At 39.0% G+C, this 15861-nt stretch overlaps 1 protein-coding gene across 2 annotated transcripts in view; it reads right to left on the reverse strand.

Annotated features, from left to right (window-relative positions):
- Window positions 1-13369, reverse strand: part of LOC124802912 (vacuolar protein sorting-associated protein 16 homolog) — a 202616-nt gene extending 189247 nt beyond the window's left edge. For both annotated transcript variants that reach the window (XM_047263982.1, XM_047263981.1), the window contains exons 1-2: window positions 13225-13369; window positions 12818-13136 (exon numbers count right to left, since the gene is read on the reverse strand). In XM_047263982.1, the coding sequence (XP_047119938.1) occupies window positions 12818-13136; window positions 13225-13280 (375 nt within the window). In that variant the 5' untranslated portion in view covers window positions 13281-13369. The remainder of the gene's footprint in view (window positions 1-12817; window positions 13137-13224) is intronic.
- Window positions 13370-15861: the final 2492 nt, after the last annotated feature.

The following is a 15861-nucleotide window of genomic DNA, read 5'->3' on the forward strand; positions in this document are numbered from 1 at the left end:
GGGTCGTATACACCCTGTTTTTCTAGGCCGGTACGTCAATATTTTTTCTGTCAATATACAGATAATATTTTTCAATATGTCAAGAGCTGCTAATGAAATTTTTTTTAAATAACGATATTTCAGATTCCCGATATTTTTTAAAAATATCAACAGTCCTGGTAATAAATATGAATAGTTTCATCTACCTATGTGTGAGACTGGGAGTTGTCCTGTGATATGTTTACTTTTTAGAGTGTCATCTGCTTTTAAATAAACAATCAGACTCTTGGTCCCTCATCAACAATTAACTAGAATGTGTAAAGTTGTCATTAATGGCTAACTACACATAATTCGCAAAATTTATTTGCACATGTTAATGTTCAGGTACACCAACAATATTCTTAGTCTTTTGTATAAATATGAAAAGAAATAATGATAATTTCTCCAGAGAATCAATTGAAAACAATAATAGTAAGAAAAAATGAACAGAAGCATATGTTGGGTTGGTAACTCATTTCATAAACTAAAAAGGCAGCTGGCATATTAACACATGTACAAGAATTTGAAATTTCTTTAAATGTCTGTGTAGTGTCAGACATGAATCAGAAATACATAATGAGAATACTGACATTCCAGAAGTAATACCCTACTGAATACACACAATTGAAGGTCTGTGTGTGTCAGACATGAATCAGAAATACATAATGAGAATACTGACATTCCAGAAGTAATACCCTACTGAATACACACAATTGAAGGTATGAAGAAAGAACAGGTGCCTAGAGAAGAATGTTATCTACACCAAGTTGAAGCAAAATTATGCTATGGAAAATACAGGATGTTGGAGCATAAGTAATATGAAAAGATTTTGTAAAATTATCTATGGAATGTCTGCAGAGAACAACTATTCCTCAAAACTGGACTGATGGTGTAATTATTTCACTTCATAAGAAAGGAGTCAGGTAAAGTATAACAAATTGTAGCCTTATTTGCCTCCCCTCTGTAATGTATCAGATGTTCACTATATTATCACCTTAAAAAAGAAAAAGGATAAACTTTACATTTTAATTAGGCATAGAGTTAAAGAACATGAAAGGGAAGCATTAGTGTAGAAGTGAGTGGGAAAGGGTTATAGTAAATGCACAATGTTATTCAATCTATACAGTGAGCAAACCTAGCATAAATTCATTCATTCTGTAGCGTAGTAGTTGCTCATTTGTTTTGTTTTGACAAGAGCTGGCTGTTCGTTTAGTAAGCTAGTCAGTCAAGCAGCAGCTCTCACCTGATTCACATTTACAGTGTGTTTTTCTTCTTCTGCACTTTCCTCACAGCCCATTTATTAAATTTCATGTGTGTTTTTCTGTTTAAGTGGCTCAATCTTGCATTTTTGTCAGGGTAAATTTACTCGATCTGTAGCACTATAGTTGCTCATTCAACAGCCAGCTACTTAGCTCATTAATGCATCAGCATGCATTAGTGACACATCAGAAAGGTAGCAAGTTGCATATCTAGAATACTGTTTGGATTTATAGTTTACGTCCTCAGTTAGTCTTGGCTATGGTCAGTCATCTTCAGGCTGCTGCCTCGGAGCTTGGCAGTGGCAGGTGGTAACACGTGCACATCACTATAGGCGTAGGGCCAGTGCAGAGACTGGCTCATTCACCCTGTGAGTGGACAAGTGGCCGCTCCTTCAGCATGGTCCAAGCTGGCATGCAGGGAGAGGGTTTTACTAGTTAACATGAGCTCCAACATTAGGCACATAATGCATAATGGAGCGCCTTGGCAGATAGCATTCAGGGCTAGAGAGAAAGCCAATGTGTGCTTGGTATGTCTACTGGGGGGCCTCACTTGAGATGTGGAAGCGTCCTTGCCTGTGGCTATCGAGTGTGCAGGCTGCAGTTTTACGCAAGTTGTGGCTCACATCGGCACCAACAATGCCTGTCGCATGGGTTGTGAGGCCATCCTTAGTTCATACAAGCAGCTGGCAGAGGTGGTGAAGACTGCCGGCCTCGTACATGGTGTGCAAGCAGAGTTCGCAATGTGCAGCATTGTTCCCTGAGTTGATCCAGGTCTCTTGGCTTGGTGCCAAGTCGACGGTCTCAACCAAAGGCTTCATCAACTCTGTGACGGTCTTGACTGCAGATTTCTACACCTATGTTATAGTGTGAGGATTTGTAGGACTCCCCTTGACAGGTCATAAGTGCATTACACAATGGAAGCAACTACTCGAATAGCAGAGTATTTGTGGAGTGCACCTGAGGGCTTTTTAGGCTAGACAGTAGTTTGAGGTGCTCTGATGAACACTTGCCAGCTGATACGTAGCAAGGAAAGTCAGACCACATCCAGAGTAAAGACACTTTGAGTGTCAAAATTTTATATCAGTAAGCTGTCAAGTATTTGTAATTAAGTTCCTAAATTTACTGTCATCCAGGAAAGTTCCCACGCTCAAATTATTCTTGGGACCAAGAGCTAGCTGAAACCGAAGTGGAAAGCTCTTAGATATTTAGCAGGTCATTGAATGTATATCAGAAAGACAAATTAAAGGCCCTAGGAGGGGATGTTCATTGCAGCTGACAAAAATATTGTCCCTTTTGAGGTCGAAGTTGAGTGTGACAATGAATTTACCTGATCACATATAACATGAAACCAAGTAAAATGTTGGACATTTTTGCTGACCACCCAATTGTGCTGTGACAGTTCTAGAGTCATTCAAATATAGTCTACAGTCAGTAGTGCGTAAATACTCAAACTGTCGAATGCTAGTTGGAGGCAACTTCAACATACCAAGCATAGACTGGGATGTCTATGGATTCATTGCAGGGGATGCAGACAGACAGTTGCGCGAAATACTGTTGAATATGTTTTAAGAAAACTGTCTTGAGCAGCTAGCTCAGCTGCCCACATGCAATGGAAATATCTTAGACTTTGTAGCCACATATAGGCTGGACCTTATTGACAGCATCAGTACAAAAACAGAGATTAGCAATCATGATGTCATTACAGCAACTATGGTTATGAAAGTTAATAAATCAGTCAAGAAGGGTAGTAGAGTGTTTCTGCTAGATAGAGCAGATAGGCTGTTGTTGGCATCTCATTTAGACAGTGAGCTGACATCCCTCAGTTCCAATACGATGGGTGCAGAGGAATTATGGGCAAAGTTGAAGCAGATTGTAAATTGTGGTTGCACAGTTATGTGCCTTGTAAGTGGATAAAGAATGGACAAGACGCACCATGGTTTAATAACGAACTTTGTAAGATGCTGTTGCACCCGTAGTTCAAAAGAGAACACACAAATAACAACAAGCAAACTTTAGTACAACTTCGTGTATCTGTGAAAAGATCTATGTGTGAAGCATACAACTACCACTCTCATACCTTAGTAAAAGATCTGGCACAGAACCTGAAAAAATTCTGATCATATGTAAAATTGCAAAGCGGGTCTAAGGCTCCCATTCAATCCCTTGTTAACCAGTCTGGTGCAGCAGTTGTAGATAACAAAATGAAAGCTGAAGTTTTAAATTTCATGTTAAATAAATCGTCCATGCAGGAGAATGGTGCAAACAGTCTGTCATTTGACATCAGACAGACTCCCATATGGATGACGTAGTAATAAGAATCCCTAGTGCAGAGAAACAACTAAAAGATGTGAAAGATTATAAGTCACCAGGTCAGGATGGGAATCCCAATTCTGATTTACAAAGAGTACTCTACAGCATTGGCCCCTTACATATCTTGCATTTACTGTTAATCTCTCACCCAGCACAAATTTCCAAGTGACCGGATAAACAGGTGACTCCTGTATACTAGAAAGGTACAGGAACAGGCCTGCAAAATTACAGGCCAATGTCACCAACTTGTTTGCTGCAGAATCCTTGAACATATTCTCAGTTTGAATATAATAAACTTTCTTGAGACTGAGAACCTTATGTCCACACATCAGTATGATTTTAGAAAGCATCACTCATGTGAAACTCTTTACGTGATATACTGTGAACTATGGATGAAGGGCAACAGGCAGATTCCATATTTCTGGATTTCCAGAAAGCATTTAACATGGTGCCCCATTCCAGGCTGTAAACGAAGGTATGAGCATGTGGAGTAGGTTCACAGATATGTGAGTGGCTTGAAGACTCCTTAAGTAATAGAACCCAGTTTCTTGTCCTTGGTGGCAAGTGTTCATCAGAGACAGGGGTACCATCAGGAGTGCACCAGGGAAGTGTGATAGGTCTGCTGTTGTTCTTTGTATACATAAATCATTTTGTAGACAGGATGGGCAGCAATCTGCTGTTGTTTACTGATGATGCTGTGGTGTACAGTGCGGTGCCAAAGTTCAGTGACTGTGGCAGAAAAAGTTTCTAGTTGGTATGATGAATGGCAACTAACTCCAAATGTGGAAAATGGCTTATGGCGCCTTGGCTGTAGAGACCTCTAGTGGTAATCGAGGTGCATACCATCTGGTGTGGATTCAAAACCCGTGGCACTTGGTACTAGAACTACCACCAACATACTTTGTGCTTAAGGACTGAGAATATAAGATATGAGAAATCAGATCTCATGCAGAGGTATATAGACAATTGTTTTTTTCCTCGCTCTGCTTCTGAGTGGAACAGGGGAGGTATGTGGTACCCTCCACCATGCACCGTACATGGTGGCTTGCAGAGTAGCTGTGTAGATATAGATGCAGATGAAGGAGGAAATTTGATAAGGGAATTGAAGTTCAAGGACAAGAAACATACACCCTGGAGTTTGCTGATGACATTGTACTTCTGTGAGGGACTGCATAAGAACAGAAAGGGCAGTTGCACTGTTGGATACTGTCTTGAAAAGTGGTTACGTGATGAACAACAACAAAAAGTAGATAGAGGGTAATGGAAGGTAGGCATATTAAATCAGACAATGGTGAAGAAATTAGGTGCAAAAAGTAGTAAGCGAGTTTTGCTTTTTGCACAGAAAAGTAACTGATGATGACCAAAGTAGAGAGGATATAAAACAGACTGGCTATAACAAGAAGAGAATTTCTGAACAGAAAAAAAACCGTTAAATCTTTTTTTTTTTAATTTGAGGTAAGGTCTTATGGGACCAAACTGCTGAGGTCATCAGTCCCTAAGCTTACACACTACTTAATCTAACTTACACTAAGGACAACAACAGACCCATGCTTGAGGGAGGACTCGAACCTCTGACAGGGAAAAAACCACGTGAACTGTGACAAGGTGCCTTAGACCGCTCGGCTACCCTGCGAGGCTGTTAACATCAAATTTCAGTTCAAGTGTTAAGATGTCATTTCTGGAGATATTTGCCTGGAGCATAGCCTTGGACAAAAGTGAAATATAGATGAAAAACAGTGTGAATGAGAAGAGAATAAAGCTTACAAAATGGGGCATTACTGAAGAATCCCAAAGTTTAGATGGGTAGTAGAAATTTACAGTAGGACTTGATTAACAGGAGGAATCGGATACTGGTTGAGAGGACATTTTGTATTGGCAATGGAGAGAGAGAGAGAGAGAGAGATAGAGAGAGAGAGAGAGAGAGAGAGAGAGAGTGAGTGTGAGTGTGAGTGTGTGTGTGTGTGTGTGTGTGTGTGTGTGTGTGTGTGTGTACGGGGGTGGGTGGGGGGGGGGGGAGGGAGGAGAACAAGGCCTGATTACTGTAAGTAGGTTCAAATCGATGTAGGCATGTATAAAGAGGTTTGCAAGGGACAGATTAGCACGGAGAGCTGTATCAAACCAGACTGAAGACCACAACAACTCAAGCAAGCCATCTAAGGCCATGCAAGGAACACCCTTTATCAGGACTGAAAGATGAGTCCGGAAAAAGAATGTCCATATCATTAAAACTGTTCTCTGCTGACCAAGAGGAAATTCTTAAAAGTAAGTGTATAAGTGAAAGATCAAAAAGAAAATGGCACAAACTGATAATTATGTCATAGGGTCCATTGATCAGTTTCTATATTTATATTTCAGCTAAAGTATAAGGGGAGATAAAAAAAGTTTCGGTTTGAAGGCCACATTGCCCAGAATTGGTATGCCAATTAGGCAAAATTGCCATGAACATTTAGGCAAATCACCTCATCAATGCACCAAGTTGAAGAAAACCATTTGGAAAAACACAATGTCCTGCTCCGTGGAGAAATCTGTAACAGCCTGCTGCATGTCCTCGTCTGACAGAAATCATTGAGTCTTCAAGACCTTTTTTAAGGAACCAAAGGCATGATAATTGCACTGGGAAAAATTAGGACTAAAGGGCTGTGCTCAAGTGCCTCCCACTTGAGTTGGCATATCTTCTGCATTATGACATTAAAGGTATGGGACGTGTGTTACCATGAAGCAGCGGTACTCTTTGGTATACCATTCCACAATGGTGGTTTTGACAGACTTGCTGCCCTCTACATAATATCATCACAGTGGATGTTTCCATATTTGCTGCAAACATGTGAGAAAGATACAAATGTCGCACTAATCCCTTGCCTACATGTTGGTGCTTATATACCAACATTGGGGTTGCACTAGATTACATAAACAGGGCAACAAGGCCTTAAAACAGAAACTTTTTGATCACCCCTTACAATAAACAGAAGAGCAAAGAAAATGACATTCTAATGAAAGATCAGTAGATGACACTACAAAATTTTGGAAAACAACATGGACACATTTAGAAAGAGATCATAAACTGTACATGAGGCCTTTATCTTATAGTGGGTGTGAAATGGCTTATAATAACATCAATATCAACTGACAATAATACTGATACCACATCAGTCAAAATTCTTAGGTACCTATTCTACACAAGCAATCATTTGAAAATGAAACTAATGATGAAATAAAGAAGATTGTTTGAAAAAGGCTCTAGAATATCTTTTTAACCAGTTTTTCTACTTTTTTTGTCTTTCTACAGCACTTCATTAGGGTATACTGTTATAACCCATGTATGTTCGAAGCTGACTGAGAAAGTGGCAAAATATCTGTATCAAAATTGTGGAATGGCTGGGTGGGTTCCACTCTAGTAGTGCTCCAAGTATGAAAGAAATGCTCAGTTGCACTATATCACAAAAACCATATTAAACTGCATGTTTCACTGTTAAGTGGCTCACTGCAACAAAAATGATGATGTTACCATTTCTGACTCTGTGATGCATGGACATTTAAAATGAAAACCATTGAAAAATGAATGACTGTACAGTAAGCAATGGATGCTGGAAACTACTACAAGAGAATGGAAAACAAAGCAGAAGATTTTGGAATACACTGGGGACCAAGATATAATTATGACTGGAGTGAAAACGAAATGATAGCTGATGGGAAAAGTAGTTTGCAAATGGTTGGTAAAGAGATCAAGAAAGTTCTTTGCTGGATCTGAAAGGCCAAGACAACCAACTAATGCAAAGTTGGTAAACGACATCGAAATCGTGCAGGAACACCACTGATGATTAAGCCAAAGAGATGCACTTTACCCAACAGCGGACAGCAAATGATCATTGTTGTTGGTTTTGTTGTTGTCGTTCTTGTTGATGACGATGATTATCTATTAAATGTTACAAAGCTGTTAAAATGCCCATTTCAGCATCATTTTAAGACAAGATCAGTGTAAAAGTAAAATTAAAAAGGAAGGCAGTTTAGGATTTAATGTTCTTTCGGCATCGAGGTCATTAGAGATGGAGCACAATCTCAGTATTTTTCAAAAATGGAAAAGAAACTCAGGATATACTTTCAAAGGAACTATCCCCACATTTGCCTGGAGTGATTTAGGAAAGTCACAGAAAATATAATCCGGACGGCTGGACACATATGTGACCCGTGGTCCTTCCCAATAATACGAGTCCAGTCAGCTAACCACTGTACCATTTCACTCAGTCGGTAAAAGTAGTAAGTCATACCTTCGGAATATGATTTTAATTTAAGGGATTCAAAATCTACACTGAAACTGTAACAGCTATTCAAGAATTAGGAGTGTCTTGCTGGACAACACAAATCACAAATAACTGCTTCTATTTATTGTTCTAAGAAAAGGCACGTGATTATAATTTTTACCTTATTGCTATCATTTATCTGAACCATATTTTCTCCACATCTTTCCCACAAAAGCAGGCAACTAAATAATACTTTCAGTTTTTTGAGTCTGAAATTTAAGTGATTCTGAAAAGACACAGAATGTCTGCTTCCTCTTGGCTTCTTAACTAATGCACACAAGCAAGAAGAATAGTAATGATATTTGCAATACTCAAATATTTTAGCAGATTACAAAAAAATTATCTTGCAACTATTCTGCATTAAACTTTCAGCCAATTCACTGTTTCCAGTTCAATGCATTTATGGCTTATCTGACTGAATAGAAAGGCTTCTATGGTTCTGGCTGCCAAGAGAGACAAAACAACAGACCAAAGTTACAGCAGAATACACATTATAAGGGAAATATGCAACATGACTACATCCTTAATGGCACATGGGAATGTAGAGCTGTGATCTTTCTGTGAGGTGCGTATTCTTTTACAGTTCCTCACTTTTTTTTTCAGTTTGTTGTGCTACAGTGGCAGGAAGTCTGACACCGATAAATAAAAACTCTCCCCCTCAACACTACCTTACTAAGGTGAAGGGATTGAAACTGTGAGATAGAAACATTATGAGCACAAGGAGAGAGGTGATTTTCTGGTAATGGGTCATTCCATGTCAAACCAACCCAGAAAAAGACCATTTTCAACTGTACACTCATGTTAATTATTACAACATTACTAACACTGACATTTTCGTGAAAATAAACATGAACACTGTTGAGATAAGGATTCAAGTAAATAGTCCACAGTAAAACTAACCAATAAATAACAGGCTCTGTTAAACATTTTAAGTTTTAAAAGGCTTCATTCGTTTGGTACACATCACTTTTAAGTAAAGTATAAGTTCTTCCAGTAGGAGTCATGGAATTTACTTTCGCCAGAACTACCATTACTGACACCCATTGAATATCAGCACTTTTTGGATATGAGAAGGATGTATATGGCCCAGCTAGGTTAAGAAAAGTTGTTTTTACTTCATCAAGTACTTCATTTTTCTGTAATACGTATCTGAGCCCCTAGTTTGCTTAATAGACACTGGTGATGGAGCCTGATAGAGCTGCTAATTTTGGTTTATCAGGAAATTTCAACACTTCCTTTTCGCAAACTTCTGAATCTAAAGAAAAATTTTTCATCAGTGTTTTTGATCTAGTCTTTAGAATGAATGCATGGTATTGATGAGTTTCTTTGGTAGTTGGTACTTGTTCAAAGTGATTTTTCAAGAAACATTTTGATTCAACACAGTCTTCTTGAGCTGAATATGCTATGATAACATGGGTAATATTTTCTACAGCCCATTCAAAAAGTTGCACAGGGGTTTGCATTTGGTTTTCATAGGGTCTTTGCATATTGGCATCAGCCAGCAGTCTCTTTAAAGATCCCCAACACTATCACAAGCCCCTTTGCCATGTGCTGTGGCAAAAGAAGTGCCACTCTGCTTCCACTTTAAAATCTTCCTCATGAAAACAAACGTTTAAGAAGTTCTTTTTGGTTTTGTATTGGGCAGCAGAATCATCTGAAAAAGTGTGTGTGTGTGTGTGTGTGTGTGTGTGTGTGTGTGTGTGTGTGTGTGTGTAACAAATGCAATGGCAGTTGTGTCATGATGGACCAAAGAGGACAACTTGCTGCAGAATATATCAATAAATTCTTCCGAATCTTTCTCCAACGTCTCTTGATTACAGCGGACAACTGAAACCCAATGGTGAGATTGTACTTTTTCAACTGAATTTTCAGCAAAGGATTCTTCCAAAATTTTTACCCATCTCAGTTCCATATGGACAGTAAGCACATTTCACCACAATGCAGTCAATAGACAATGGCTCAAACACACTTTTCTTGTAATTTTGGATTTTACCTTTTGTTACAGCTTTCAATTTAGCATTTTATATCATTAGTTTCAGGTTTTGTTGTGCCACTTTGACCAGCTTACATACAATGTTTAGGCCTCAATTCAGCAAATTTGTGGAAATCTACTATTTTGCTGGAAATCTGGTCTTTAAAATTTTTGTATGCTTATTTAAGTCTTTGAAATCTTTGATTTACTTCCATCTGATCCAGTAACTGTCATAGTCTTCAACAAATGGCACTGTCCTACTAACGACATCATCTTTATATAATGAATATACAATTCCAATTGTCTCTATTGGCAAGCTTATTAAATATGGACCATCAAAAAGGCCTTTTTCTTTAAGAATTCTTTCTGACTGCCTGGCCATGTTGTTCAGTGCATTAAAGCCACGCATTACCTTTCTAATGCTCCAGTTATCTGGCAAACATGTTAGAAGCATTAGCCTTTTCATCCAATTCGTACAACTGGAAGACTTATTTTTCAATTTTTTACAACTCCACATTTCTCAAAATAACTATCGCTTTCTGACGACAAACTTTTGGCAAAAGCAGGACAAATTTTATGTTTCATGGTTGTAGAAATTTTTCTTACTTTTGATGTGAAATAATTCTTGTATTTCATTTTTCTCTTAGCAATGGGAGACTCGCCCAAGTGTTCAAGAGATACATTCAACGACTGAACTAACTGTGAAGTGGTTATAAATTCTGTATCACTGTGCAATAATGTTTCTGAGTGAGAATTATTATGTCCAACATTTATGTCATTTAGGCACTGTGTCTTTTTTAATTTCCTTCCTACATTAATCACAGACTTTTGAAACCATGACTATTTGTGGATACAATGCAGGTATCCATAATGTTACATTTCTGAGCTTCCCACTGTTTTTAACACATGATTTGTTTCCAGCAAATGATTGCAACATTGTATTCTAAATGTGTCTCTTTTCATCCCAAGGAACAATGTGCCACTTTCCATCTTGAGTGGAGAAAAAAACACACTCATACATACTTAAAGTTAAAGCAGAACACTTGTTAAAAATTAGCCATTAACTTTAACTTTACATTTTCATGATTGATTTTAAGTCACTTTATAGCTTCCAATAACACCTTGTGGGTTCAATGGAGGTGCCCAATCCCACCCGTCGGCTTTGACTCATGACGTAAGGGTGTTGTGGTGTGTGATGTCACAAAGGCATGGAGTTTAGTTTATGAGTGTGTTGTGTTTGTATATGTCATTTTGTTGCGGTCGGTGGTGTGTTTATGGTTCGCATGTTATGTTGTGTATTGGGTTCATTTTGGTGTTGCCGCTTGATTTGCTCAGGTGTGGTTTGTAACTGGTCTTCAACAGAAATTGTTTTCAAGGAGTTAAGAATTAAGTTTTTGTTGTGTCTACATTATTGCAGTGCTGTTTGCTGTATGTCACTGTATGAGTCGGTTAATTTAATTTGTGGCTGCTTTTGTTAGGTATGGAAATGACAGATAAATATAATAGTTCTCGTTTGTGGGTGGAAATGGGGGACAATATGATGTCCCTGATAACATTCTTACAATTATTCGGGCTGTTGGCTGAAGTGCAGCTTGTGTCGGCAGAACATGCGGTTGGCCAGAGTTCCAGCCTCTCCGACCAGGGACTGCTACATGTGGCGGTGCCATAGGGACAACCTATGGTGCTCCATAAGACATGGTACCTGGTTCGAGAGGTCTAGGTTGGGCATGCGAGAGATAGTGTTGAAGATGTATTATTTTTTATATAAATCCTCCCATAGTTATTGTGCACATGAGACTGGTGTTAGTGAGACGATGGTTTATGACTGGTTTTCGTTTCGTAGGGAAGTTTGTTCTGAATATATTAAGTGCAGGGGTAAGTGGGGTGGGTCTGGGGTGGTTGTGGAGGTTGACGGGTTGCAGTTAGGAAGAGGACATATGGGAGGGTTAAGTTTCCGGTTCGTTTATGGGTGTGGGGGGCTGTTGTATCTGGCGGTGATTTTTCAGAGTGTGTTTTTAGGGTTTTGGAGGGGTGCACAAAAAGGGAATAGGTGGGATTAGTTGAGGAGTTTATAGAGAAGGGCAGCACATTAGTTTCCAATGCTTTTTCATCTTGTAGGGGGTGGAGCAAGAGGAGGTGTGATCATTTAGTTGTTAACCATAGTTTAGAATTCAAGAATTATGAGACTGGAGCATGTGCATATATGACAGAGGGTTTTTTTTGGGGGGGAGGGGGGGGGGGGATGGGAGGCGGTTAAGTCAAAAAAGGGCTATTAGTAAAATGCATAGGCAGAAGGGTTGATTAAGGATATGTTGCGATTGGGGGGGGGGGGGGGGGGCACTGTGGCTCCGGCGAGGGAGTGGGAGGGGGGGGAGAGTTGTTGGTAATGTTTGTGGAGGTGTGTGGGTGGGGGGGTGGTGGTTGTTTTATGATTATGTTGTGGAGGATCTGTTTTGTTGCAGTTGGTTTTTGAGTTGTTGTCTGTGATTGGGATTTGTTTATTTTTTAGTTTTTATTTGTTGATGGATCTTTGATTTTTTTGGGTATGTAGTCGTATTCTTGGTAGTATTTTTCGTGTGTTATGATGGTTGGTGGGGTATTTCTGTGTTGTTTGGTTGGTGGTTGATGTTTTGGTATTGGCTCTTGGGGTTGATTTAGATATCTTTGGGGAAATACTTGATTTAATTTTTTTGGTATCGTTAGTTTTTTTTTAGATTTATTGGTAATGGGAAGTGTATGATTTCAATATGTTCTGGTAGCTATGTGTGTTGTAATATCGTGAGCTACATTGGTGAAGTTACCGATTCCATTGCATCGTCGTCGCTGTGTATGTTTTGGTATCGTGAGCTGCTGTTGACTTAACAGAAACACAGGTGTACCTAACGTCAACAACAGTCTTTCTTATCATCGTACGTTTTACACAGGCAGAACACATACTGCAAACTGAAAGTTACTCTTACCTGGCCCATGCTGAAGGTATGTTGATACGTTCCAAAAATATCGTACTTTAGCACGGAACCATCATCCTGCACGCAAAGGAGATCTTCTGTTGATGACCACCCCATTGCTACAATGGGGCCACTGTTCCACATGATTGAAGATATAAGTTTTCCAGCAGCAGTATAAATTGATATTATAGGTTTAGTGCTTCCTTGTACTTTGACAATTTTTTTTCTGTCTCTGACAACTGCAACAGGGCCACCGTACGGCGCAGCTGCCAGCAGTACATTATCTAAATTTATTTCATGATGCCAGTCCATTGAATAAATTTCAAATTTTCTGCGAACAAAATAAAATATACATGGACATAACGAATAATAGTCGTTTGTTAAAAAGGAAGCAAACTGCACAAAACAGACCACGACACCTGTAATATTTATCCCGTCCCAAAGGACACCAATCCGCCGTCAACATAGCAGACATGGTTTGGCCGGTACGTATATATACATACACACAAACAAACACACCCACTACCGATTGACGTACAGCTGTGAAGTGTCAACAAGCATTGGGTTACGAGCTGCAAAGATGTTCTTGAACGCAAAGTGCGTTGCGCGGCAGAGGGTCAATAACAGTGTCAATACCAGTCAACGAGTTGATACCAGTGAGCTCTAGAGGTGGCATAAAATAACGTAACTGATAGAAATAACCGGTTACTGAGAAGTAATGGTTACTGCGATAACTGCTCGTCTGATACTGACAGATATTTCAATAACTGCCAACAGTGCCTCGCGCTATGTGTTGACTGAATATCGTACTACGCTTTCGCATCAAGTCATCGGAGATCTGGCTACCAAGGAGGGAGATTGACCATTTGGAAGCCGTTATATAGGTCATGGCAATGACTGTGAGACTGCGCACCATCTGTTGATAAGAACTGTGTACTATTTTGTTCGCCTTCGTTACTTTAGCACAAACAATTATATGAAGTTAATATCAGACCGGTGGCTGATAGGAGCTGCAGTATAGGCATTAACAAGTACGGTCGTTCCCTTGAGCCACCGCCTTATATGTCAATTTAGCTTGGACGTGTAGTACAAAGAGAGTTACCATAAGGAATTCGAGTGACTATGGAAATAACTGTGAGAGATCTGTATTTTTCTCTGCCAGTTACCTTGATTGGCTCACAGTTCTCGTTCTCTGGCGGTTATCGGACTACCGCTACAAGTAACCTGGAAGCTGGTAACGGAATGACTGTGTGTTTGTGTTCCTGGCTCGGTGATATTTCCATAGAGGATAGTTACTGGAGCGAACAGATATTTTATTACTGCTTCGGAAACAGCCGCTGGCCATTGCGAATGACAAATAACATGCCAAAAAGCGTAACATAAACCATTTGAATGTAATAATTATTATCCTCATCATTTGTTGGGAGATTGTCAAAATATATGAATATATTACAGTAACTGCTAATATTTACAGAATTGATACACTGTCAGAATAAAACATAGTTATGCACTTTTAATAAATTTGTCATACACAGAATACCTGATCTTGACTGTTGGGTCGAAGTGCTGTCAAAACTGAAATATAGCAGAATTTTTACTTAAGTTGGTCTAAAAGTCATTGTTAAGGTATTCATCTACAGAGTAGGAGAAGGGATAAATGGAAACGTCCGATTCCACCTATATATGGGGTTTATTTGAGCCTTGGTGTTGGATGTGTGAAGTCTTTGGCGACAGTGTTTGTAATTCCAAACGTAAGATTTTGAATTTTTTTCAATGAATTACCAAGTTTTTTTCTTTATATGTTTGGCGTTTTCATTAGGTGTTATTGGTTTGTTGTTAGTAGTGTGGTAAGACGTTTAATGTGTGTGTGTTTGTGTGTGTGTGTGTGTATGGGGAATGGGGGAGGGGGAGGGGGTGGTTTGGGCTGGTCGATCTAGTTTGCAGCACTGTAATTTGCTGGTGGTAAGCAACCTTCTTTTTTTTCTAGTTGTGATGTTTTATGTATTTATGGAGTATTGAATGTTTTTTAATTTATGTAGGGATGTTTGATTTGTGGATTTTGGAGGTTGTGGTTTTGGTTTTATTTTTCGCAGTTGTAGGTGTTGGTTTTTTAGCATTAATAGTTGTGGTGGACCTTTATAGGTCACCGGAAATGACCAATTCCAATTTTGTAGTTGTTGGTGTTCTGGTATCGTCATCTGTGGTTGACCTATATAGGTCAAGGGAAATGTCCGATTCCAATTTTCGTACTTTTAGTCGTAGGTATTAGTGTTTTAGTATCGTCACCTACGTTTGACCTATATAGTTGAAGGGAAGTGTCCAATCCCTGCAGATTTTGTTGGCATACCGGAATGTTGTAATTTTTTTTCTTTTTGTTCGTCATTTTGTGTTTTGGGATCGTGGTGTGTTTTTTTTACTATTATATTTAGCTCGTTCTCACCCTAAAGCCCCACCTTCCCGTGGTTGTCCCATTACTTTGATTGTATTTTTGGAGGGAGATGTTATTGTCTTATTTATATGTATCTTCGTGTTTGTTGCCGTGTGTATGTAGTGACGTTATAAGAGACACTTAGAATAGCCATTTCCGCAATATTGATGACTTCATGTGTCAAAGCAGATGGGTGGAATCGCACACTTCTGTATCAAAAGTTTTTCCAACTCTATTTAAACCGTACTTTGTCTGAAACCAAGTTTTTAATGGTTGTTAACTTGCTGGCAGTTTATTGAAAATGCGTGTTCCTTAATATTGGATCCCTTTTTGGACCAAGGTAAGTGATTTTAGGTCTTTATGTAGATTGCTGTTCCTATTTTTACTACTGATATTATGTATTGAGCTATTGGTTGGAAATGCGTGCAACAAAATTTCATTAAGGAACAAATACACTAGGAAGCAGTGGTTAGAATACGAAGTTCGCCGAACAGGTTCCTACATGATGTTCTTAATTTGTACCACAAAGGATTTTTATTACACACTTTTACATGCTAAAAACTTTTGCTCCATTTGTGGTATGCCGTTCCCAACTGAATTTATTATCGAGTTGTAGTCCCAGGAATGT

Source organism: Schistocerca piceifrons, chromosome 6 (assembly GCF_021461385.2).
Source record: "Schistocerca piceifrons isolate TAMUIC-IGC-003096 chromosome 6, iqSchPice1.1, whole genome shotgun sequence".
Classification (NCBI taxonomy): Eukaryota; Metazoa; Arthropoda; class Insecta; order Orthoptera; family Acrididae; genus Schistocerca; species Schistocerca piceifrons.